This window comes from Excalfactoria chinensis, chromosome 2 (assembly GCF_039878825.1).
Source record: "Excalfactoria chinensis isolate bCotChi1 chromosome 2, bCotChi1.hap2, whole genome shotgun sequence".
In the NCBI taxonomy this organism is placed as follows: domain Eukaryota; kingdom Metazoa; phylum Chordata; class Aves; order Galliformes; family Phasianidae; genus Excalfactoria; species Excalfactoria chinensis.
The window spans coordinates 57,174,924-57,201,511 of NC_092826.1; the positions used below are offsets into that span (position 1 = coordinate 57,174,924).

The following is a 26,588-nucleotide window of genomic DNA, read 5'->3' on the forward strand; positions in this document are numbered from 1 at the left end:
AGGGAGGGGGGGGGGTCAGTAGCGTCAGGCTCCCATGGCGTCACTATTGACGTTTCGCATTCCAGCCGCTCTATGGAGAGGCCGCTAGGGCCGCTCTCACATAAATGACGTTCCGAGCGAGGCAGCGGAGAGCAGCGCGGAGCAGCCGCCGCCGTCCTCTCTCCCGGCACCGCCGCACGCGCACCGCGGGGCGCTCGCAGCCGCCGCGGGGACGAAGCGCGGCGCCCGCCCGGCAGCGGCTCGCGGGGCTCCGGAGGGCCCTTCCCATGCCCGCGGGGAGCGCGCGGTGCGGAGCCGCAGCAGCCCGGCAAACCCGCCGTGCCCCACGGCCGCTGGACAGCGCCTGAGAGGGAGCGGGCGCCTGGATGTAAAGACGGAACCCCCACAGCAGCCGAGTACGTACGGGGCGGGCGGGGAAAGTTGCTGCGCCGCGCTCGGAGCTCGGCGAGCGGAGGGACAACTTTCGCCTCCCGGGGCGTGCGCCCGGGATGCCGCCTCTGCCCGGCCGAGCCGTGCCCCGGGCGGGGGGCGGCGGAGGGAGACGGGCTCACTGTCCGCCGGGTGTTGTCATGGAAATGATGCCGCCGCCGGAGAGGGGACGGATGGATGGATGGATGGATGGATGGATGGATGGATGGATGGATGGATGGATGGATGGATGGATGGATGGATGGATGGCAGCCGTGTGACTTCGCCTCCTGGCGCGGAGCTGCGCCCCACGGGGACCGCGCACGGAGCATCGCCGCGGCCGTGCCGGGGCCGCGGGGAGAGCCGCGAGGGAGCGCGGTCGCGGTGCGGTGCTCGGGACGGCGGTGCCGGTGAGGCGCAGACCCGCACCGCTGCTTTGCTCTGCGAGGAAATTTCCCAGGGAAAGAGTGGAGAAGCGCAGCGTTGTGCATAGGGGCTCAGTGCTGGATCTCCTCATTGCTTTCTGGAGGGGGGAAAAAAAAGCAACAACAACAAAAAAAAAGGAAAGCAAGCAAAAACTTTGGGAGCGAGCCGCCAACTTTTCTCCAAGCCGCTCCGCTCGGTGACATTCTTCGCCCGCTTTCTTCCTCCTCCGTGGAGACCGCCGTGAGCCGGGGCCGGGAGCGCTCCGGCCGTGGGTTGCGGCACAGCGGAGCCTCCGCCGGGGGGTGTCCCCGAAGGCCCGGGGGAAACGGGGAGCTGGAAACGGAGCTCGGAACTTTTAATTGAACGGAGCTTCCCCCCGCGCGGTCCCTCCAGGGTAAACGAAGGTTTCGAAACTCGGCCGAAGAAGTCGCAGTCACAATGGAGTGTTTCACGCTTTGCTCCTCGTGTTACAGGGCGGGGAGGGCCGTCACTCGGGGGCCCGATGTAAAGTGCACGGAGGAAGAAAAGGGCTTTGACACGGCCGCTCATTGCCTCCTGATTTACGGCCCCGCGCCGCTGCGCTCCCGGCTCCGGCGGCCGCAGCCCGGAGGGAGCCGCGTGCCGGGCAGCGCTGCCGCGTCTCCGGGTAACCGGGGAAAGGAATTGAGGGGTCCTCTGGGATCGGGGAGGGGGGAGCGGTGTGTGCTGCCGACCGAGGAATCCTGCAGCTCCCCCCCACCCCTCCCGACAGAGAAACTCCGGGGATGCCCGGAACGGAGGGAGGGAAGGAGGGAGGGGCGGCCGCGGGCTCCTCCCGGCAGGTGAACGCGAAGGGGGCCCGGCCCTCCCCGCCGCCCCTCGCCCGGGAAAGCCTCGTCGGCCGCTGACCGAGCCTTCTCTCCCCGTCGCAGCGCCCCCCGGGTCGGAAGCGCGCCCCCCGCCGCGGCCATCCCCCGCCGCCGCCTCCGCGGAGAGCTCCCAGCCGGCGCCGACCCCTCCGCCGCCCGCAGCCGCCCGCCCCGCCAGCCCCACCATTCAGCGCGCAAGGTACCCGCCAGGTGAGCCTGGGGGGGGAGCGGGGACGGAGGTGCGAGGTCGCCCCGAGCTACGGGGGAGTGGGCGAGGACCCGGGCTGGGGAGGACCTGCGGGGCTCCGCGGGGGGCGGGATGGGAGAGCAGCGGTCGCGGTGGCGGGCGTTCCAGCCTCGGTCTCCCGCTCGGCTGCTTGGTGGCACGGCACCTTCCGCGCGTTGCGGCGCTGGGGCTTTTCGTGATAGCGCTGGGGAAAGAAGGGACAACCGCGAATCTTCCACTCCGCGGGGTCATTAGTGTCGGTGCCCCGAGAGGAAGGGTCGGGTTGGGGTCAGCGAGGCGGAGGCGCTGGCAGCAGCGGGGTAGGAGGAGCCGCGTAGCCGCAGCGGACCTTTGTGTAGGGTCTGTTTTGCCGTCCGCAGGTCAGACTTATTTTAGACTTGGGCTTTCTTAGTCTGCCCTGAGCAGAACGCAGGCCGTAATTCTGGCGTGCCCAGAAACACCCCCCACCCACACCGGTCCCTTCCCTCAGCCACCGCGCCTGCTGGGAGCTGCTAAAAGCCCTTTTACCTCTACCGGGCTGCACGTCGGCGCGGCCCCGCGGGGCAGCATCTGCCCCAGTGCTTGGCGGTGCGGAGGTGCGGGGAAGGCATCGCTCTCCCTTTGGCTTTACACTTCGAGCCGAACCGGTGATAGCGGCGGGACTTGGCGTGGGCACAGATATCCATAGGAAGAAAAGGAATGGTGGGAGATAGGCAGGGCTGGGAGGCGAGGCTTGGAAGAGCGCTGTCCTGCTGCCTGCTTGCTTTCTAAAAGCAGCAATATCAGAAAACGGCACTGTTTGGTTTTTTTTTGGGGGGGGGAGTCTGCCACTTTTTAATGTTTCCTCGAATCACTGTGTGATCCCAGTTTGGTTCCCATTTACCTGCACGGCAGAGCTATGAGTTGCTTTGGCACCTATTGGTTGGGTTCTCGCATGGCACGCTCAAGTGGGTGTCTAAGCATCGTTAGCAAAGGGCGTTCGTAAAATACTAAAGCAAACCCCATTATTTTCAATGTGGCTTTGCTGTTTATCAGCTGCTTACAAAATACAAGTTACCACAATTGAGAGGGGATGAACTTCATTTGGATGGACGTTCCCCCGCGTTCCTCTTCTCCTTCATGGGGGAAGTGGCACGGATGGATGCACTGTACCCCCGGCTGCAGCGCTCGGGTTTGGGTTACAGATATGGGGCAGCAGCCTGCGGTCAGGTGAACCTCACGTGGGCTGCGGCCACGATTTCCTGCCAGCAACAAAGGCGGCAGTGCATCAGTGGGAAATGGAAAAGGACAAAGTCTTTGCAGCGGCGCTCTGCGTTGCTGAAATCATCCCAGCTCTCAGTGAGCCACGTTAACTTTTACGGCTGATGGATAAAGTCAGTTCTGTTATCAGAACAGAAATACCCCATCCTTTTCTTCTGGTACATTTTTGCAAATTCAGGGGTACATTTGAGCTCTGACACCCGCTGCTGATGTTGTCCCTTTGGTAATAAGTATCGGTTTTAATATTATGCATTTGGTGATCTAGTTTACCCTTCGTGAAGATTTTATGGCACGCTCGCACGTATACGGGGATAGATTGAGAACCATAAACCGTTCCCGTTCTGCTTATCTAATTCTCATTGACACCTATGGATATGGAGCAGCAGATCTGGGGCAGCCGGAGATGGATCCTTCTCCCACTGACACCGCTATAGATTGGAGTTGCTCCCCAATACCTGACCCCCGATGCACGTTTCTTGCTGAAGGGCAGCGGCTCGGGGCTGATTTATGCTTCTCACCTCCAGGTGAGAGCGGGAGGCTCCGACGGAGCTCCGGGAAATGCGGGCAGCTCGTTGTTGGGAAGGAGGTAGTGAGCGGGGCTGTGGGCCGCAGGGCTGGCTGTAACGTCCCCCTTTGCCCCTGCAGATATGCCCTGTGTGCAAGCGCAGTATAGCCCTTCGCCGCCCGGTTCGAGTTATGCAGCTCAGACCTACGCGTATGGCTCGGAGTACAGCTCGGAGATCATGAACCCGGACTATGGCAAGCTGAGCATGGAGCTGAGCGGCACCGAGATCACCGCCACCGCCACCACCTCCCTCCCCAGCTTCAGCACCTTCATGGAGGGTTACTCTGGCAGCTACGAGCTCAAGCCTTCCTGCCTCTACCAAATGCAATCCGCCTCCTCTGGCCAGAGGCCCCTCATCAAGATGGAAGATGCTCGTCTCTCTACCTACCAGCCCTCGCTGCCCCCCTCAGTGGATGAGAGCATGCCCAGCACCTCCATGTACTTCAAGCAGTCACCTCCCTCCACACCCACCACGCCCGGCTTCCCCCCACACCAGAGCCTGTGGGACGAGCCCCCGCTGCCTCCCACGCAGACCTGCCTGCCCCCCAGCCACCTGATGGAGGCTGCCCCCATGAAGACTGCGCCTCCGCGCTTCCCCCTCTTCCACTTCAAGCACTCTCCTCCCCACACGCCGCCGACGGGCCCCCACATGTGCTATGACCCGGCCTCCCTAAACCTGCCGCTGGGCTCCGACAGACCACCGGCCGGCCAAGCGCCCATGGAGAGCCACTCCTACGGGCTGCCCCTGCCCAAGCGGCCGGCCACCTTAGCCTTCTCACCGCTTGGCCTCAACGCGGCTGCCTCTGGCCTCATGGGCGAGGCCAGCGGTGGTGGTGGTGGCGGGCTGCCCTCCCCACCCAGCAGGAGTTCCTCATCCGGGGAGGGCACGTGCGCCGTCTGCGGGGACAACGCTGCCTGCCAGCACTACGGCGTGCGGACCTGCGAGGGCTGCAAGGGCTTCTTCAAGGTGAGACACCCTGCTCCCCTCCCTGCCTGCCTCACCTGGGCTCCGAGCTCCGGACCCATCATTGGTAGTGGTAGAAGTGGCTCAGAAAGCCAGAGCAGTACTGGCATGAGGAGGAAACCTCAGGCAACATTGTGTTTGGTCGCTGCCTCAGTGCTGCTCTTGGTGCAGGTATCCCAGCACTGTAGCTTTGAAGCACTGCTGACAGCAGTAATCCACTCTGAGGCAGACAAAAAACATGTGCTGGCATTTTTAAGACTGGAATTCCTTCTGTTTGTAGATTTGAGGGAAAAAAAATTAGTTCAGGTTTCGGTATTATTATTATTTTCTTAGAAATGGCACCAAAGAAGCACTCAGGGTAGACTTTTGGGGGAGTGTTTTTGAGCAGAAGGCTTTAAAAAGTTGGTAATTTCAAGGCTAGGTTGGATGGGGCTCTGTTGTGGGAGTGGGGGGGCTCTGAAGTCCCTTCCAACCCAAACTGCTCTGTGATACTATTGAGCCTGTAAAATCTGGGGCCAATTCCATGTATTTCTTTCAGCACAGATAGGAGTTCTGCCCTTGTTCTGGCAAAAGATATCCTAACTACGATGGGAACAAAAATAGTCCCAAAATAGTTGGAGGGGAGGGCTCACTTCATTCTGCTGCTGTTGTCGTGCACAGAACTGCTACTATTACTTGGTAATAACCCTTTGGCAACATGCTAAAATACACAACTCCCCTGCAACTCGCTTCTTATTTAAAAATAATTATAAAATGGAGCACAAATAACCTGGAAATGGCAGCTCCTGTGGGTCTGATCCTGCCCCCGTGGAAATCCATAGCATGTCCCTTGCCGGGGGCAGGATCCACAGCTTGTCCTGCACCCTTCTTCTCTCGGTTCTAAAGTGCAATGAGCAGCATTTTCTGTGTCCCTCGTATTTAGTCCATTGCAGCTGCTGCTTGAAAAAGAAATGTTAAAATAGCATTTCCCCGATAATTTAATTGCAGTGAAAGATTTAATGCCGAACGCTGAACTGATGAATTTGATCCTCTTCTGATGTCTTTCCTATTAATATCTTTCGGTGCTAAGCTGTCTTTGACTTTAAGTACAAAAACAATATATAAATATCCTAACATAATAATATATACTTTTTGTGACAACCCCTATTACATGCTTGCAAGGCTCACCAGGTTTTTACCAGTTCTTAATGCACTGTATAGTTAACATACAGTTATATGTAAGCCATTGGAAGCTTTAACTACATAGGTATGGCTACAGTAGAACTCAGTCCATTTTTTTTTTCCCCAAAAGTCAGGTCAGCTTTCCCAGAATATTTAACCAAACGTATCTGGAGGAGTTCTGCTGTTTCTGCTTTTCTCCACACTGATTTTAATGGCCAACCAAAGCAGTTGTTGTGTGTGGCGTTGGCTTAACAATAGCGATAGCAGGAGAAGTGCATCGCAGATCATTTTGATTTTATTTTAATAAGGTCAGCAATAATCAAGGGAATGAACCAAGTAGAAAATTGTTCCCAAAGGGATATTAAAAGCGGAGATAATCTAATCCCCAAAGGTAGATGCGATGACCTGGTAATTTCAGATATGATTTTATCATTCAAAGTTGCCTGTCTCCGGAGACTTGCTTCAGAACAATCCTCGATGATTTTCATTGTCAGTAGCTAACACTAATAAAATTGTTTTTCCTGCAGGCTAGTGTGTTAGGAAATTAATTTTATCTAATTATACGAATTGCACTGTCGCTTTTCATGTTGTAATTAAAATACATGTTGTCAGGTTCCGAGTTGCTCACGAAAACTCTCGGTTTGCTGTTTTTCTGTTGCCTTTTCTCAGAGGACGGTTCAGAAAAATGCAAAATATGTTTGTCTGGCAAACAAGAGCTGTCCGGTGGACAAGAGACGCCGTAACAGATGTCAGTACTGCCGCTTTCAGAAGTGTCTCAGCGTCGGCATGGTGAAAGAAGGTGAGGGCTACTGCTATTCTTATCCTAAATGCTGGAGCGGTACGTTTCACGAGCACGTGTGTGTGTGTGTATGTGTGTGAGTGTGGACACAGATGTCTTTACTATGGACTTGGCAACTTTAGATTCCTAGCTGCCCCCCTCTCAATTTCGCGCATCTGTGCAATAACACGTGGATCATGTTTTTTTCCTGTCACCCAGTTGAGTGGGTTTATCATGTGTAGACTTCCTGGGAGCCCAGAGTTCAAGGACTGCAAGGTCACGAGGTGATAATTTGACTCTGGCCCAAATGTGTCCTTTATGAACTTTGAATGCCATTGGCTTGAATGCAGTTGGCTTCCACACGTTATCTCGCAGCGTCGGTGTTTCGTTGTCTTAGGTGCCTTTTTTGCATAGGATCTTGTCTCGTGGCCACGAGCTGATTGTAAATTTGCAATTAATTTAAATGGAAACTGGATCAACTCATTAGTCCCAGTTCTGCAAATATTTAAGTATGTGAGTAATACCGTGTGAGCATTCCTATTGCAAACACTGACATGGGAAATGCAGCCTATGTAGTGCGACCATATCTTTTGATCACTTTGAGAAAGCTGAAGTTACTGTGAAAGAACAGCCCTGTCATATAGCAGGTGACATTTGTGTTTCACATTCTGTTTTCATTCAGCAGTAGGGTTGTGTGTGTGTGAATATAGGGGCAGATAGGCGTGCTGCATACAAAGCATGAGCGCTAGGAACACAGCTGGGCTCCAAGGAAGCAGTTATTCTGCTGCTTACGGTCATGGTTTTAAGCAGTTTTGGTACCATTTGTGTTTCTTTGCAATCAAAGGCATCAGCAGTGTGTGCTGAAATTGGAGAATGCTCTTATTTTTGCTGGGCTGGCCATCACGGGGGAAGCAGGTGCTCATGCTGCTCTGTCATTTTACCGCGTCCTCACCACCGATCCCCTTCTTTTCTGTGCAGTTGTCCGCACGGACAGCCTGAAAGGGAGAAGAGGTCGGCTGCCTTCCAAACCAAAGAGCCCCCTGCAGCAGGAACCTTCGCAGCCCTCCCCGCCTTCTCCTCCCATCAGCATGATGAACGCCCTCGTTCGAGCTTTAACCGACTCCACGCCCAGGGAGCTCGACTATTCACGAGTATGTCTTGCTTTTCTTTGTTTGTTTTCTGCAGGGAAATGAGTCATGAGCTGCATTCCTAGCTGGTTGGCTGAAATGAAAAGAAATGTGAAATTGGGGTGAGAGCAGAAGTTTGTCCAGCCCGCCGTGCCTTTTGGGTGGGTGGGTAATGGTGAGGAAGGAAGGAGGTATGCCAGCTCTCAGTTGGCAGCTGTCCACTGCGAGGGTCTTATATTCAAGGTTTTCTACTGTGTGTATTTGAGAGGGTGAAAGCAAATTGTGTGGATTGGTAGAGCAGTCGTCTTGCAAAAGGCTGTGATTATAATGTAACTGATTAATCTGCCAAACTCGGGAGCAACCAGATATCTGGTATCAGCTTAATTTTCAAGTTCTTCATGCTAAAATCTAACAGAACTTTGATAGTGTGCAGCTATGAGTGCTGTGTGAAATAACACTCAGTGGATAGGTCCGTTTACATTGAGATCACAAGAAATTTGCCATGATTTAAATGACTACAGAGCCCAGCTTTGGGTACCCCAGCAGGAGTATTTCTTAAGTAAAATTCACATTCGGGAAACAAACCTTTAAATCAAAATTCTAAAAGATTTTATCAGCAAAGCTTCACCAGCTATTGTATATTTCCCTACCCTAGTTCTTTAATGTGTAGTGTACACCATTTAAATATTGATAGGATATATTTTGAAAGCTTATAAAACTGCTCTGTAGTTATTAAAATATAGCGTAGAAGTAGCTTGTAAAATGCATTCTTAGGAGGAAGGCTGAATATATGAAAAGAAAAAAAAATATAGCCGCGGAAAAACAAGATTCAAATTCCTTCCACTTAATGAAATACGATTAAATCTCAGACTGTGAAAAATACAGCTGTACTCAGACAATATTCACATTGTCCATTTATCACTTGTTGCTAAGTAATATTTAAAGCTAGAATATGTTTTGTTGTAATTATATGAAAATGTATTCTTCTAGCTTAGCATATGCTTACATGTGTAATTTATAATTACCTTTTAATATGTATATATTACATATATAATCTAGCAATTATAGGTATGCTGTATGTTCTTCTCTTCAAGCTAGTCAGTATGTGTGCAATCCAGCAGCTTTACAGATTGTTGTCATGAATGAGTTGTTTAGTGCCTGACAGCCTTTGGGGGAGAACACATTGCCTACATTTACATGTATTTTAACTTAGCCAGAGAGTCTCGGGGTAATTCTGCAAACGCCGAGGTCCACGACCAGCTGTGCTCTTGGACAGGAATCTGCTGGGTTCCGTAGCGTTACATGAGCATGTCGGCTCAGTCCATGATAGCATTATCCAATCTCACGTATTTACCTATAGAAGCAACATTATTTTGCATCCTGGATAATAATAACTAAATGAAAACTCTGACTTTTTTTTTAAATGTGGCTTTCTTCTTTATCCTGCGGCAGCTATTCCTGTTCTAATGGAGACAGTCCATAGGTCTCACTGCTGAACAATCCTGTTGGTCGTTGCAGAAAGCATAGGATTGGCAGCAGATTAATTTCGTTTCGGTAGCTAATAGATTATGTATGGTTGTCTGTTAGGACGTGCTAATACCTACGTTTTTCTTAACGTTAAAATATATACTAATCTGTTATGCTCAGCAGTACTGAAAATACAAAAAATAAGCCACATGAAAGCAATGGATTCACATGCTTTCCATAAACCTTTTACTTCTTTAAAAAGTTGAGGGAAATCAGATAGGACTACTGAGTAGACACTGAGATTAACTAACAGAAACAAGCAGGAATCCCGCTGTAACACTCAAAACTAGTGTGAAGGAGCCTGTACCTGCAAAGACAGGCTTGCGGCACGCTCTGCTCGGCCGTGACCCTGCCGTGCACCACAAATGGGTGGATCTGGAAGCCTGGCTTGGAGTCAGTCCTAACGCTTCCGTAGTCACGACCTTAATGTTTAGCATGGTCTTCATGTTTGCAAGATGTTTGCAACGTCTTGACTGTTGCAAAAATACAGATAAGAGTTTCGGAGAGGAACGTGCACCTCTTCCCTCCGAACAAATGCAACCGCCTGCACCAAAAAACAAAGTGAAATCACACCATCCATGAATTTTAAAACAAAACACAGTGGAACCAGGTCTGTTGAGAACATGGCTACTTCTCATTTCAGCACGGGTTTTAACTTACCAGCCCACAGCAATGGTATATTTAGGTACTTGGTTTCAAAAAGCAATTGCTAGGAACAGAATTTGGTTTATGAACTTTTTAAAGGCCAAGGGCCGTGGTCAGGTCTCACACCTGTTTCACTGGTACAATTCCACGGGATTAGACTTCTCAGTAAGTGAGATGAGAAGCAGGCCCGGTACCTTGCCGTCCTTCTTCAGGCAAAGCAGCCACCGACTTAAATGGAAGTGTTTATTTTTTGGAGGGGCATTCAGCCAATAATCCCACCCCAGCCCCCAACTAAAAAATGTAGCAAATGCCAGTGCTTCTGACACAGGAAAGGGAAGATGCATGGAGAAACAAGCCTAGCTTCTAGCTATCATATTGTAAATATGCAACACCATCACTGTTAGACTTTTGTAGCTTCAGCAGTCCATGGAGGCAAGTAGGCAAAGGGTCGGACTGGATCATGGTATCAAACTATCGGCCTTTTAGATATACCTTATAAATTAGTGTTACTTGCTACGCACACATTTCCTCCTTGAGCCAGTTGGTGTCGTTTAATTCCTAGCAGAGCAGCAAGCACTGCGTAGGGCAGAGCCATCCCTTTTTGGGATATCATTGTGGCAGGGGGGTCCATTCCAACCCAACCCATTCTATGATTCTCCTCAATGAAATAAACATAAGGGAAAAAAAAGAAAGAGGTTTTTTGTTCATAAAACTGAAGCATACATTTTTCTTATTGCATCTTAATGCTCATTAAGATGCTGGAAGTAAATAGTATTTTATTTCAGCTATTCTCTGTAAGTGCTAACTCTGTGAGGAAAGCAGTGACGTATTATAGCAGTTCAAACCTACATAATTCCTAACACTTTTTACCTTTCTTCTAAAAATGCTCTCAAGGGCTGAACTGTAATAGCCTATATGGGGTAATTAATGAATTAATGAATTAATTTTGTGCATTCAATTTAATTTAGTGGCCCACGTGGGGCAGACAGTACTGTAGTACTGTAGCATTCGGTTATGTGACATAATGCAGCACTCAGGGTTTGCTGGACAGTATTGAAACTCTGTCTTACTTTTGCTAAAGGAATGCTTTATAATGATTGAGAAGAAGTTAATACCTGACATCATTACACCAACTTGCAATGTGTTATATTTTGGGTGACTTTAGGATAGTATCTTTTTTCTTTTCCTCCTTTTTCATTGATCGGAGGGTGAAGAACGTGTCTTGCCTTAACGCTACCTGTAGACAAGGCAGGAATTTCCATCAGCCCATATTTGCTATTTTCTCACATGGAAAGGAGTCACCTCAGCTCCTGCACAACAGGGCAGATCTTCTAGAGTTTGGGGAGCTGAAGGCCACGAGGTGGACGAGCCCACCACCTCACACTCACTATCTTCAGTACCAGGGGCTGCAAAGTCTCTGCATACCATCTTTTTCTACCCACTAACTGTTCCCCAGTGCACTGTGCTGCAGTCCTGTGCCAGAAGTAGTGCTTTGTACTGCTTGAGCTTCCTCATCAGCTTCTTTCAGTTGGAGGAATGAACAGATAAACTTCTTGCAGTGTACAAATTTTCTACTGCTCTTTCTCATCTTCTGTGCATTTTATCCCCCCTCCTTGCATCTCTGTCCTCCTTCGGAGTGGCTGTGGCAGAATTTGTCTCCATGTGGGCACCTACAGCCCAGATAGGGCCAGAGGTTTCTAGGACTTCTCATGTTTTTGCTGTGGTTGAACAATCAGTCTGACTGTGAAGCTCTGTCCTTCATTCATTCTCTTCCTGCCAACAGCAACCAGCTCCAACTAGGGCAGGCAGGGAACAGGATGCCTACCCAAGAGGATCTGCTTGCTGTTCCCCCTCTCTGTCCTGTGCAGAGGGGATATTGTATGATATGTGCAGCCAAAGGGGTATGCCTATAGTAAGATCCCTCTAGGCTCCCGCCATGCTCATTGGAGAGGAGATGTGGGTCCTTCTGCTTCACTGTCTTGGGCTCCTAGGAATACCTTTAGGCTGATGGACTCAGGTCTAACTGTGTGGAAAGTAGCTTCCAACGGGTGTGCACTAATGGAGATCACCCTATCCTTTCCTTGGCTGAGTCTCAGAGGTAGGGCTCATACAGAATCCCTTCCAGAAATACCCTACATGATGCCTGATGGGCAGGTTGCTGTTACTTTGCAAGCACGGCATCAGAGTAAGCCACCAAAGCTCCTATTACATTTTCTCTCAAAAAGAGCAGTGCCCTGGGAGTGGCAAGGATCCAGTGCTGAGGAAGTGAGAGAGAGCAGGGAGGGAGCTGCTGGAGGGTCGTGAGGAAGTTCTGCAAGCTGGGGCTGTCGAGTGGTCGTCCGGAAGAGTTATGGCTGAATCAGTGGGATAATAGGTTCTCCTGAGCATGAAACGCTTCTCTATGCAGGATAAGAGGTGATATAGGGCAGCTGGTTTACTTTCAACCAATTCTGTATTCAAATGAAGCCATGCTGCACGTGTCAGATAAAAGATGATTTATCTTGCGTGTCTCTATCACTGTCTGATAAAACGCAATTTGAGAGGCTGGGGAAGAAATCTGCATTTTGGACGTACTGAGACGAATTCATCAATGGGAAAATTATTTAATTGCATTAAGCTAAATACTGTTCCTCCTTTATTGTGGTTGAAATTATCCTCCCCACCAGACTGCTGTTTCTGTTTGCTGACAGCACGGAGCTACTTGCAAAATGTGATAAATACTGCGTATTACTTGCAAATTTCAAACAATTTCTCTAACTGCGGAAATGTCTTTGCAATATACATCTGAATAGCAAAATGCCTCCAGGTAAGCAGGTAGATGGATGGAGACCTGCTCAATGTGCCTCGGATGCTTGTGCCAGCACTGCTGCAGAAGGAAGCACTGTTAGGCAGGTAGCACCATATGCTCCTCAGGACGCCCTGAAATGCATGTCATGTTATAATGTTGCTTTCTGTGGCTTTTCTTTCAGTACTGTTCCACCGATCAGGCTGCTGCAGGCACAGATGCAGAACATGTTCAACAGTTCTATAATCTTCTGACTGCCTCCATCGACATATCCAGAGGCTGGGCAGAAAAAATTCCAGGATTTACCGACCTCCCAAAAGAAGATCAGACATTACTCATAGAATCAGCTTTTTTGGAGCTGTTTGTACTAAGACTCTCCATCAGGTAACTATTTATTTCATTTCCTCTTCAGCTGATGTGAAAAATCCCCCATCTGCAGGTTCTTAGGAACAAATACAGTGTTACCTCGGAATGCTGTTAATTGTTAATAGCAAACAAACAAATAAGATGACAGAAAACATCAACAATGTCTGCATCCACGGGACATGATGCACAATTTGCTTTATGCTGCAGAAAAAAAAAATAAGGCGGTGATTTAAAAGGGAAGCCCAGTTCTCACTAATGCGCTTCTTTTTATTTGATGTACCACATCCTCTTCTTCCGTAGTAATCAAAATTGATCCTTGGGTACAGTTGCAACAACTTCACTTCGTACTCATCAGCATAAACTGGAGAAAAGCACTTTTAGTGTAGAAGCTTCTTTTGCACGCGCATCTCTGTAGTCTGTTTTTGAAAGGGATGAAGGAGCTTTAAAATCTTGCTCAGATTATTTTTCTCCTTAATACCAAGTCATTCAACAGAGCGAGGTGCTATCTGTCAGCCTGGCACCAGTTAAGATGTTTCACCAAAGACACTTTCAAGGAATGGAGGAATTCCACACCGGTGATTTGAATTATGCCCTTGCTTCCCTAGGTCAAAAATGACCTTTGCATGTAGCTCTTAACGGGGATACTGGCAATGGGGGGTGGGAGGAGAGAAAACTTGGCAGTAACATCAATTTTGCAATAGGTTCACACATGAAACAGTCTATTATGTCGTGTTTATTGTGCATTATCACGTGCGTTTTCCATTGTTTTTTTCTCTGCTAATTTTTACAGTATGAAAAACGCAGATCAGACTAAATAAGTGCTGAGAGTTGCAGAACCCCATCTCTCCTCAGCTTTTATTAGTTTTGCATTTCAAAATGCACGCTCGTAGTATTACTGCAATTCAAACGTACAGTATTTAATGTAAAATGTCTTCTCTGTTTATGCCTTTGGGCAGGACCAAAATCTTAACTAATTAGACAGTCTACACCACATGCTACAGCTAACCTCGGGCTTATAACTCTACGAAGTAAGCAATCATAGAAGCTTGTTTGTTGTACTTTTGCCCCAAGGGAGAAGCGTATTGTCAAACGTGAATGCCCACATATGTCTCAGGATAATGTGCCTTGGATTTTAAATGACAGACACTTCAATACCGGTTATGCGTTTTGCTGTAAAGTTGAAGATGCGCCTCTAATTTTTTCAATTATTTTTATTTGAGGTCTGATACCGCTGAGGATAAGTTTGTATTCTGCAATGGACTTGTGCTTCATAGACTTCAGTGCCTTCGTGGATTTGGGGAGTGGCTCGACTCTATTAAAGACTTTTCCTTAAACTTAAAGAGCCTTAACCTTGATATCCCAGCCTTAGCAAGTTTATCAGCTCTAACTATGATTACAGGTAAGCGTTCCTTTGTTTCTATAATGCTTCAGGCTCCAGTGCTTTGCTTTAGCATAGATTCAAGCGATTTCAGTGAACTTAGTGATATCCCCGATAAAGTAATTGCAGGTTTTAAGTGTTGTAATGACCTCTCTGAAATTGTAGACTGTAGCAGTAGACCATCAGATATATCTATTAAACTGTAATCTAACTCTCTATTTCTTCTTGTTTTCATTGTTTTCTTGGAATTGTCTCTAAAAATCAAACTGCTTCCAGGCAAACTGAGTAGCTCCTACAAAAATCTCTTGAAATCCTTGCTGAATTCCTAGACAAGTCTTCTGCATGGGAATACTAACATCAGGGTGGCTCGAGAGCTAGAAGCTAGATGGCTAGTATAGCACGGTGGCTGAAAGAGCGCTGCTTTTGGGAGCCAAGCTACCATAGGCATTCTGTGTTCTGATTTGTTGAGAGAGAAAAGTGGAGAAAAGTTAGGAAAAAGATCTCTTCTGCAGCTTTACAAAAGCTTTTGGGTGTGCCAAGGTATGTGAACGTATCCCCTTCTGCCTGGCGGGGTGAACAGCCGGAAACTAAAGAAAGAACCTACCAGATCCAGCTAGGAAGTACAAAACTAGGGAGCGCAATGTTATGGAGTATCACTTTCTCATCCCTGAACTGACAGAGTCCCTTGTAGCACGCACTGCATACTTTGGGCTTTTGATAGTTTAGGAGGCGTGGCTGGAGAGGCAGGAAGGGCAAGGAGTGCTAGGAGTGAGGGTGTCTGATGAGCCACAGGAACTCAGAGCAGCTGAAAGCATGACCCTTGTTTCAGAAAAGGTGCTAACAGAAAGGCATTGCAGGTTCACATGACAGCATGAGCCAGCACCTCAGCATGCCTCGAGCTGAGGCTGCCTGGGGATGCTAGGAGCTCTGGTGGGGTGGGTGTTGATATCCTCTTGTGTTTTAGGCAACTACCAGTTTGCAGGTGGCAGCCTCAACTAAATCAGCTGCAGTCTTTCTTTGGATGAGTTGATGCTTGGGAAACTGAAATGAAATGCTTAGCGGCTAATGCAAAAATCTGTACATTGACCAATTCCCACTGACATTTGTAGGGCTAAATTTTTGGCTTCAGAGTTGAGGTGGTACCCTCCCCTCTTGTTTGAGAGAGGGGTTTGCTCATACTTGTTGTAGCAATAATGCTTTGCTTATTGCCAGAAGTATTCTCGGGTTTTAATTAATTTACATTTGATTAACTTTCTGCAGTTTGCAAAGGGTATGTTCAGGTCCAGATTCTGCTTTCTTTGATAAAACTGGACTTTGATAAAAGTCCAGAATAATTGGAGGTTGCTTTGTTCGCGCTTGTCGTTGATTTACGTGATTTCTGATATATTTGATATGTTTATTTAGGTAGACACAGATTGATGGAGCTTGTTCTTGGTTACCTTTCTGGAGGCTGAGAGGATATAGGTAGATAAAGAGGAGCCCTTGCAAACTATCAGTCTGGCTATAGATGAGGCTGTTCTATAGGATGAAAAGTTTTTCCTCCTTACAGAGCCATGTCCTGCTTTTTGTTGAGTCAGACACTATTTGGTTGTCTTTAAAGAGACCAGGTTGTCTAGTGGCTGGCTCATATCACCATACAGTATTTAACAGAAATATGTTTAAACTGATAAAGCCTCACAATCCTTCCTTTTATTGCTAACAGCCCTTTCAGGAGTTTGCTGTCTTGTGCTGTTCTTCTCAAAGTTTCGAAACAAGTAGAAATAATTCTTACTTTTAGAAGGAGAGCATTTCTGTCCCTGACAGCTTTAAGGTTTTCTGTATTTGCCATTTTTTTCTTGTACACCCTACTGTAGGGAACCTACTTTAGCAGAGGGTTGGATGAGATGATTCAGATGTCCCTTCCAACCCCAATGATTATGTGATTTTCTCCCCTGTATGAGAAGGTGCTTAAAATTCACCTAGTTTTCTGTTTATTCTTTTATGTCACGATGCCAGAATACCTCTGCTGATTTGCTCTCAGAAGAGACTACCCCTCCATGCCGTCTAAATTAGATGGAGGCTCCTGCGCCTAGTGATTTATATTCACAGGTTTCAGATCTCTAAGGGCACTTAGGGACTCAGTCAGAAATTTGGCCACCTGAAAATGGATGGTACTGTATAAAGGCGAACGATATTAACAAATGGAAAATGAAAGAGGAAATCAGGTAGCTGTGTCTAATCACTAAATGCTGAGGTGGAGGTTCTTCAGAGAATTTCTCAGCAGTAGTTTATCTGTAATATTCATAATCAGGAAAGCCTTGAGATTTGCCCATGAGAAATGGCGTCATGTGTTCTCTTGACATTTTGAGTATGACAAGTCAGATGCTGGTTTTCAGATAGTCCTACCAAAAAAGGAAGAGCAATGAAGCTGAATCTTGGAAATCGGGTTAAAAAAAAATCACATTTTTAAGTGACTTCTTAAAGTCTTGGCTTAGATTCAGGTGCATGTCTTAGTGCCATTGTTCATGCTACAGAGGAGACACTTCTTTCCTGTACTGAACTGTTGGTAGTAAACCCTGGTTCAAATCCTTCTTCTGAGTTGGAGCAAGAGAGAATGACCTTTTTACAGGAATATAGGATATCCAACTACTGTGTGTCACTGTCTTTTGTGTTGCGGCCATTTGCAGTTTTGTGAATTTAGTTGTTTGCTTTTATTAGAAGTGCTGCACAGCAATAAGTTGGCTTGAGCAACATTCTTCTTCATTATTACACAAGTTGCTCCAGTTCTTATTTTACATTTGTCAATTTTTTCATGGCTTGAATGCTCAGCACCTTAGGTAGCAGCAAATCTAAAATTCTCTATGCTCCTAGTACAGAGTATACTCCTGAGAATGATGACCTGTTTGTTCTGCTTGATTTCTTGAGTGCTCTCCATAGACCAAACAAGGATGTGCTCTTAGGAAACAAAACCTCTTGTAGTCATTGAAGGTGTTGGTGAAGGAGGAAAGTAAGAGAAGCCACTGCTTGCTTTCATGTGTTTGCCGTTCTATGAGGGTGACGGGAACAACAAACATCTCCCTCCCAGTAAAGGAGAAGGGGATAAACGTAACACTTTGTGTTGGGGAGTAAAAAACATCCCACTGTTCCCAATGTCCCAAGGTGCTGAGGGCTGATCTTTCATTCTGGGATATGAAATCAACTCCTCAGTAACAACCATGGTAGTTCCAAAGCCTTGTAACTAACCCTGCTGACCTGCCTGGAGGTCCTACAGCAATGCCCTATCTCAGCTGCAGCTGCAGGTCACAGTATATGATGCATGCTTATTGGCATATGCGAACATTTATTCTGTTCAGTAATTTTGAATAGAACAGCAGGAGACCTATTGAATATCACAGTATTCTCTGCTTACTTTGAGTAAAGCTGGTGGTATGCGTAGCATAAGATAAACAGGAAAAGATTTTGTAAATTTGCATCCATTAGTAAATCCATATATATTTGTGCTTTCCCTGTTTATTTGATGTTTCCTGGGTATTTCCAGTGAGTCTCACAGAACCACATCAGAGTGCTTCTGAATTTTCAAGTTCTTTCAGATAGGAGGTTAGCTTGAAAGAGCACCTGGAATGAAAGAACGTCATTTGGTTTATTGTGAGCAGCTTGCAAACAGTTAAAATTCCCCAATGTCATAGCACATCTTTCTTTCGTTAAGGTACTCCTTTAGGATCTTCCTCTCTCTGTCTCTCTTCTCCTTTTTTACTTCCTTCAGTTGGTTAAGAAGGGTTGGACGCAACTTCCTCCAAAGCACATCAGCAGTGCTCTGAGCATCAGAAGAAAGTAATTAGAAGACCCCAGATCCACATGATAGCAAAAAATGGGTTCTGTCCTATTCTTTTGGGTCACTTGTTCTGTTGGGATGTGGGATAAAATGAGCTAACGAAGAGTGCCGACATGGAAAGAAAGGCTCTGTCCTTAGTTTCATGATGATGACATCTGTTAGTTCAGTAGGTTGTGTAGATCACATGTGTTACTGTACAACCTCTTTATGCTGGGCTTTCTCTAATTCTCACACTGTGTTGATGGTGAAGAACTGCAGAATAGGCCAGATACGAGCTCAGACTATTGTTTAAAATACCCCCTTAACTTCCTGAATGGTCACTAATAATGCTGTTCTACCAGTGTCAAAATAGAAGGGTTGAGATTACAGTGAAGTTCATCTGAAGGGCTCACTCTTAGTCTCAAATTTGTGCTCGCTCTAAAACTGCTTGTGTTTTCTTTCTCTCTCTTGTTGATTCTCTTTTCCTCTCTGCCTCTTCCTTTCTCTGTCCACATCCAAATATTATTGTTTTGCCCACTTGACACTCTCAGTGGGATGCTGCTGAGCACAGAGTATTCTCGCCTTAATTTAGCCAAGCTCTTTTGGCATATGTTTTAATTTAAGTCTTTTACAGGCCAGTTCAGAGCCACTGTATATACTAGGCTTATTCACACTCTTACTGCTTTGTTAGACTGGTACTAAAACATTGAAGGATATTGTGAGGTTTCAATTAATGGTGAGTTTATATTTGTCTTCCTGCTGCTGAGCTCTCCCTTGCAGTTTACAAACAGAGTTTTTAGCATCATCAGTCATACCAACAAATAGTAATGACTCTGGGCTGGCCAAAAAGGGTCTGGCTGCTGCAGTTCCCTTCTGCATATGGATCTGTCTGACTTTGCACAGGGGGAGAGGCTCACCTCCTCTTCACCAGCAGATACCCTCAGTCCCGTTGCCAGGATTCTCCAGAGTGGGTGCTTCTTGTGCTGGGTCTATATACGAGCAGGTGGCAGACTGGAGGAGTGTAGGAGAGCCGCTTATAAAAAAAAATAAACCCTCCAGATTGCATTGTCTGCCTTCCCCTCTCCATTTTGATGAGGGAAATACTGTCAGCATCTGAAGTGAAGCGCTCACTCTTCCCTCTCCTCTCCCACTCTTTTGATGAGGCAAGAACTCTTTCCTCCTGTAGCTCCTGGTGACTTGCGTTAAGTTGTGGTTTTCCTAAAGGAGGGAGCACACTGTGGTGTCCTCTGTGGTCATTCAGCTCACCCAACTTCAGGTTCTTTTCCCAGAAGAATACAGGTCACCTCTTAAAGGTGGTTCACCCACCTCAACTCCAAACCGTCTTCCAATACCTTTGTCTTTGCATTGATGGTAGAAAGAGCTCAGAAGTCTGTGCCCACAGCCTGGGACCTTTGTGAAGAGCTTGAAAGTTAAGCAGGGTGCGTGTGGGCCAGGCTGCAATGGGAAAGGATGCTCCTGGGTCTGTCAAGTTGCTTCCTTGCTGTGCAGCCAAGCATGTGTAAGGCAATCAGAAAGCTGTAGGCAACAGAGCCTGGTGTTTCTTTGAGTTAGAGAAGGGGAAGAGGATTGTGAAGGGGGAAGAGAAAATCAGATAATTGTATTGAAACCGAGACAATCAAGAGGCCTATTTTAAGTCTGTACCATTAATCTGCTGCATATCTGACAGGACTGTTTCTGACACCTCAGAATTAATTAAAGCTAAAACTGACCTGCCCTGACACAGAGCGCAGAGCCTAAGGGTCTCTCAGCTACTCGAGATCTTCAATACACTTGTTCTTTTTGAGAGTGTTTTTCATAAAGGTAGCACCGAATCCGCCTAGCCCTGGTGTCATCTGCCCTAAGACAGAGAACAGGGAAAGGACTGGCACAACTGGTGACTGCTTTTCCTGCTCTTTGACTCTCTTCCTATCAAGCTTTTGCTGAACAGCATGATTATAGCACAGAATCGCATCAAGATTCCGGAAATTGTGTGTGGGAAAAGGAGAAAGGTGTAAGAAACTTGCCATGTTCACTTTGCCAGAATGAGCTGCTAAGTTTGCAGAGCTTAAAAGGCAAGACTTCCAATGAATCATTTTGACAGGCTTATGGAGAGCATCTTTGCCATAAATCACCGTTTTTCTTGCAAAAATCAATGGCAGCCTAAACCACGAGGCTGAGAAATCCTATATTCACTTTATCCATGCCTTTTTAATTGTCCTTATAAGAAAGTCTGAATACAATAATATTTACACACCTCCTCAATCAGTTAGAGAAAATCTATTGGTTTTGACTAGCTGTCTTTCTTGGGATAAATGTTGACCTTATCAGTTATATGTGGATAAGAACATCCTGTGGAATACCGCAAATGATTAGGAGACCACTGACTTCAGAGACAGGGCACCTACTTACCACAGGTGCCTCATTTTGCAACCTCCAGGTTAATTAAAGCTTGTGGGTCTTTCTTTGTCCTAAAGCCACTGTCTGGGTAGAAAAGGCAAGAAAACTTGTTTCCTGCTCTTTGAACCCTAACTATTAAACTTAAATCTTTTATGTGACTTACTTAGACCCAAGACTACTCAAGTCTACCTGAGCAAGGTAATGATCAGCTTGCAATGGCAATGCTAAGGCAAAATGCCTATTATTAGCAGAGAGGCTTCCAAATAGATGGCTTTGACTTTACGGGGCCTGAAGAGATGCCTTAAGAATTGGAGTCTGCAGAACCCTTCTATCAGTGAAGCAGTCCCAGTTGTGAGAAATGACATCTGTAGAGACAGAGCAAACGTCAAACACTCATATGTAGGCAATTCATGTAGGGGAGGACAATCTTGTTTGTTGGGGACTGCTTTCATGTTGTAGTAGCAAAGAGCAGATTGAGGTTGTAGCATGTCTTACTTCTGAATTTCCTTGATTTTGTTATTTAAAATAAGTCTGCTGATATTACAGTCTGTACACATACTGTATTTTGCATTGGCATGCTTCATGGCTAGATGTCAAAGACATAATTTGTTCATGAAACCTTCTGAACTTGTCAGTGTAAGACAAAGACTGTTTACATCTCTTACTTGAGATGTTAACAACACTGCTGTGTGCTCAAAAGCCAGAGATCATTTTCCTTCCTCTATGGCAACATACACATCTATTGAGGCACCGTTTTGAAAATGTGTTCTGCTACTCTGAAGTCAGAGTTGGATCCATTCTAGTATTTCATCTCTGTAGATCTATAAAGATATCTTCACTTACATAGCCAGGAAACAACATCAGAACCAGCTAAAAGATGGAAACTTTTCAAAGACCGCAAGACTGACTTAATGTCCTGCAGATTCTCAGTGGGCTTGGGGTATAAAAAAAACAACAAACCAACAACAAGCTACAGCTTTTCAAAACTGTATAAAATATTTATCTCCCAAGATTTTTAATGGCAGAATCTGCCTAAGTATTTATTCCTAGTGACCTGTGTAGTTAAGGTTTACATAATTACACTACTCAACATTTACTGGAAAGGCTTTAAATATTCATCGACTCCTCGTGTTTTAATGTAAACAAAGCACTTAGGACACCCAAGTTTTTTAATTCCTTCAAGGTGAAAAAGATGTCTGCAGCAGATGCTGCTGCTTGGATGAGTGTTGCTGTGAAGCAGCAGAGCAGATTGATGGTACTTCATTGCTTCACCTTCTGGCCAGAGATGTATGTGCGTGCCTCCTGGTTGTGATCCCAAACTAGTATTTTTGAGGAGATAGCTCTGCGTAAGTCAGTAAAGTTGAAACAGTGTAAAAGGGATGAAAATCACTGGAAAATCAGACCTTTCCATTTCTGACTGCCTTCATTGAATTCCATCTGTTTTATTGGTTTGTCAAGAGCATCTAGCCAAAAACGTCAGTGAGGGGAGGCATGACTAGTTTATACACACACGTCAGGGCAAGGCACTGCTGTGCTTGCTTCTGGAAGTAAAGAAAACTATGCTCTTTCCAGTGTTCATCAGGAGGGTGGGCAGAGAAAATATCTACTGCCACCTCCTCCTGGAGTAAAGAGGACAGAGCAGGACTTGGGGCAATAGGCACAACACAGCCCATGGCTGCCAGGAGTGAGGGAGAGGAATGGGGCAGGCAGACAGATTCAGATGTATCAAACAGAAGAAATGCCACGATCCCTCACCGCTCATCCTACACCATCACTGCTTTTTCCATCTGTAGTTGGCTAAAATTAATTTAACCAGTGTTATCTTAGACTACTCTGTCCAGTCTGATGCTGTTTTGTGTGTAAATTGAGAGCACTTTGTTGTGAAGCCACTTTTTACTTATCTGTGAATTTCCAAGTCAAAGGAAAAATCAAAAGGCCACAAAATTATTTGAGATTATTCTTCTGAAATGTTAAATTAATTCATCCACTAAAGCTTGATAGCAAACAACATGAAATTATCTCTCTCGTATACTAATAAAGAGCCAGCTTTGAATGAATCACAAATCTGATTCATTGCACCTAAGCTTAAAGAACTGGGGATATGTTTAGAAGCACTGTAGAATTTTAAAAGGCTATTCAAATGGGGACAAGCCGTGGCTCCCCTTGCTTGTAGGAATGTTGAGATTTTTTGTGATGGATAACACAGCAGCCTTTTCACTTTAGGCACTGCTTACTCAAAGCAAAATAGTTAACTTCCAGGCTGTTTTTATTTTGAGCCCTTTAAAGAAGAATAAGTTAAAAAGCAGTAGCTGATCAAAATAACAAAGGATGGCGAGTTGCTTTTAGTTTCTTATAAGAGTGTTTGCAAATTCCTGGTGGAATTCTGGGCCTGGCGCTGATGAAGCTGGCTAAGGATATCGATCGCCACTTGAATTCACTGAATAAATAATGGTTGCCATAGTTATTGAGCATTCACAACTGGTGGGGAAGCACAGAAATCTCCAAAACACCTCCTGTGATAGTTTTGCTGGAAAATCACCCAATTAATTCTGTCTCCTATCGCAGAAATTATATGAGATACACAGGATACTCGGACGCATTGTACTAGAATTTCAGTCATGATTGAGCATCTCTGTTACCCATTTTAGCAGCTAAAAAGAAACAGGGGCTTATCGTCTCTTATTTTGTGTGATGAAAAGGTTAACTGACATCATATAACCCAAACTGTTCAAAGAAATCATACACTTTTTGAAGCATCTCTTGCTTCGATTACCAGAGCACAGTTAAGCTGAAGCAAATGAATCCTCTCCACTTCAAGTAGGGATGCTGACATGTGTGTGTTCTTTCTCTCGTGCCCTCACTTTGCAGAACGACATGGCTTAAAAGAACCAAAGAAAGTGGAAGAGCTATGCAACAAGATCACAAGCAGTTTGAAAGATCACTTAACTTTCAGTTGCCAAAACAAAGGACAGCCGCTCGAGTCCGCAGAGCCTAAGGTACTGGGTGTTCTTGCTGACTTGCGCTCTCTCTGCACACTGGGACTGCAGCGCATCTTTTACCTGAAACTGGAAGATTTGGTGCCAGCCCCTTCCATTATCGACAGGCTGTTTCTGGACACCTTGCCCTTCTGAGTCCAGCCACCCTCCTGAAAGGCAAATGCCCACCAGAGCAGGCAAACGGATCGTGACTTACCGCTAACATTTCTGCCCTCACTTAACAGAAAAGCAGCTCCAGCTCTAAAATGAGGTCTTTTCTGGCGCTTTGTCCTTACAACATGAGGCCTAAAACTTACTGGCTTACTGTTTTGGGGTTGTGTTCTTTGTTTTTTTTTTTTTTTGTTTGTTTGTTTTTTGTTTTTTTTTTTTTTTTGTTGGGATTTTCCTTTGTGTGCGTGTGTGTGCGTGACCTGGGTTTTTTAAACGGCTAATATGGCACTTTTGGACAATGCTATCCCAGCAGCAGTAAAAGGTTAACACGACTGTTTCAAACCTGTTGTTTAACACCTCATGGGACATGAGGAATACAGTGGTAGAAGCTGTGTGTTTGAAAACAAGAACAGCAAATAGTTGTTTGCCAGGGCAGTATGTGTTTTGTGAGGATACCTTTAGCATACTTCCTGCATCAAGGGCACATACATCAGCACAATTGAAACAAAAAATCTCACTTTTTTTAACAAAGTACATTCAATTGAACATTTCATAGAAATCCAATATAGCAAAATGACGATGGCTGTTAGCTCCCATGTTCAAGTGCAATTTTTTAAAGTGCTGTCTTACTAAGTCTTGTTTATTAACTAATTTATTTTAATATGAAAATAAGAGGAAGAAACCAAGTGAGAAATTGACGTGCACTAACTTACGTGACAGAGTTTTCCAAACTTGACTCCGTGTAGCGTGACTTACTGACAAATGTCTGTGGGAGACACGGGAACGACCGCGGCTCAGTTGTTCCCTAGACAAGGAAATGCGAGGAAGTAGTAGCTGGAGCGCACAGGGTCAGCATCAGGGATAGTTTGCCTTTAGACTTTAACAGAAGTACCTGGTTAGTAAACAGACGCACGATGGGTTTCAAGAACAAGCGAGTCTTGTAAAATAGTATGAATGTAAGTGCTAGGAAGGATATAGTGAGCTGCGTTTAAACATTCCGTGTTCGTACTCCTTTTTGTATGTTTATACTGTTGATGCCATATTAATATGAAATAATTTGTTGCATAGTGTCTTTATTTGTATAAACGTTTGTATGCATGGTATATTGTATTGGCTTTGCCTGTATTTATTGCAATGACTGCCAGCTCGTAGGAGCCCTGTTACACACGATAAGGAAATGGGGTGTTCACACTGACTCAGATACACCAGTTGGAAAACTATATACATATATATAATGTGTATATATATATATGTATATACCTATATTTGTGTGTGTGTGTGCGTGAGCGTGCGCGTGTCTTTTTATTAACCATTTGTATATAAAATATCTGTCAGATCACAAGCAGAGCTATTTTACAGTTCATTTGCAGTGACTTCTAAGGCAGTACTGTTTAGCACTTTGATATTAAAATCTTGCTCATGTTTTGCTAAATTCAAATAATATTTAAAGATTTTAGTTCTAAAAAAAAAAAAGAAAAAAAAAAAGAAAAACTTTATATGCACTGTATTAAGTCAAAATTTTGTTGGTCATTTTGCTAAGGAAATTTTTGAATGTCAACCTGATGTCACTGTATCTTTTGTTAGCTTTAAACATTCTAGCTTTTGTCTTTTTTTAGACTATGCTGTTTATATGGAAATTAAATTATACAATCAAACAGATGCCAAATGAATTGCCTAATTGCTGCAAAGGATAACCCAGATATCGAGTCACTGTATGGTTTTCAAATAGTAATCTGGTATTTTATCACTTACTATGTTTGGATGTGCTTTTATGAAAAAATTATTCTTATATCAAGATTTATAGTAGTGTCAATAGGGAAACAGACTTCTAATCACTATAGTTAATATTTCCGGTTTACCTGCAGATAATATTTGGAAAAGTATTGCTTTTTGTATTGACTTTTAAGCTTATGTGCAAACATAATAGCATAATTAAATATCAGAGAAGCTAATGTTTCTTGTAGGTTGCTGTAACAAGCCTGACCAGCAAGACAAATATATTTTGACTGAACTTGCTTTTGTATATACTAAATATATATATATATATACATATATATATATACACACACTCACACACATGTGCGCATACAAAAACATACAGAAGCCGAATCAGAAAGTATGTTTACCTTTGTCTCCTTGTGTCAGACACAAGGTCCCTTGGGAAATCACTTCTGCCTAGGGACAGAGCCTGCCGGGCGCTGAGCATCAGCGAAGGTGCCATGGGTGCTCCTTGTGAGCGGGCCCTTCCACTGAGTTTCAGCACAGTACAGTGAAATTGCGTTTTGTTGAGCGAGGTTTATTTATTCAGTGGGATGTGAACGGAGGGAGCAGGTCCAGAGCCCCACGTGAGATTTCATGTAGCCGGTGTGCTTCAGTCTTCCATGGATAGTCTTAACTGTGATACTCTCCCATTCCCGTCACCTACCGAACCGTCCTTCATTTCAACTCCAGTGCACAGACCCATCGTAGAGTGCAGCCAGTGACAGGTCACGATGGTGAAAGAAGAATTAATGCAGAATAAATCTCCTACCTTCCTCACAGCTCTCTCAGTGTGAACATGCCTTTGTCTAGGCAGAATTCAGGAATATATCAGGTGTTAAGGGAGAGTGCCTTGCTTTTGTTTCAGACAACAGTGTTTCAAGAGTTTCTTCACTCCGCTAACTGCAGTACATTCTTCTTTTTCCTTGTTTTCCTTTTTCTTTTTGTGGTGTTAACCTGTGGGTTGAAAGAAACGCTCTTGTACATATACAATGTAAATTAAAATTATTAAATTGAATAACGTTTTTTTTCA

At 45.5% G+C, this 26,588-nt stretch overlaps 1 protein-coding gene across 1 annotated transcript; it reads left to right on the top strand.

The window, feature by feature from the left end:
- NR4A3 (nuclear receptor subfamily 4 group A member 3) lies at positions 1–26,588 on the top strand. The gene is made up of 8 exons (XM_072327675.1): positions 1–395; positions 1,746–1,892; positions 3,814–4,700; positions 6,528–6,657; positions 7,615–7,787; positions 12,905–13,104; positions 14,307–14,485; positions 23,520–26,588. Exons 3-8 carry the CDS (start codon positions 3,816–3,818, stop codon positions 23,780–23,782), a joined length of 1,830 nt encoding a protein of 609 aa, XP_072183776.1. The 5' UTR covers positions 1–395; positions 1,746–1,892; positions 3,814–3,815; the 3' UTR covers positions 23,783–26,588.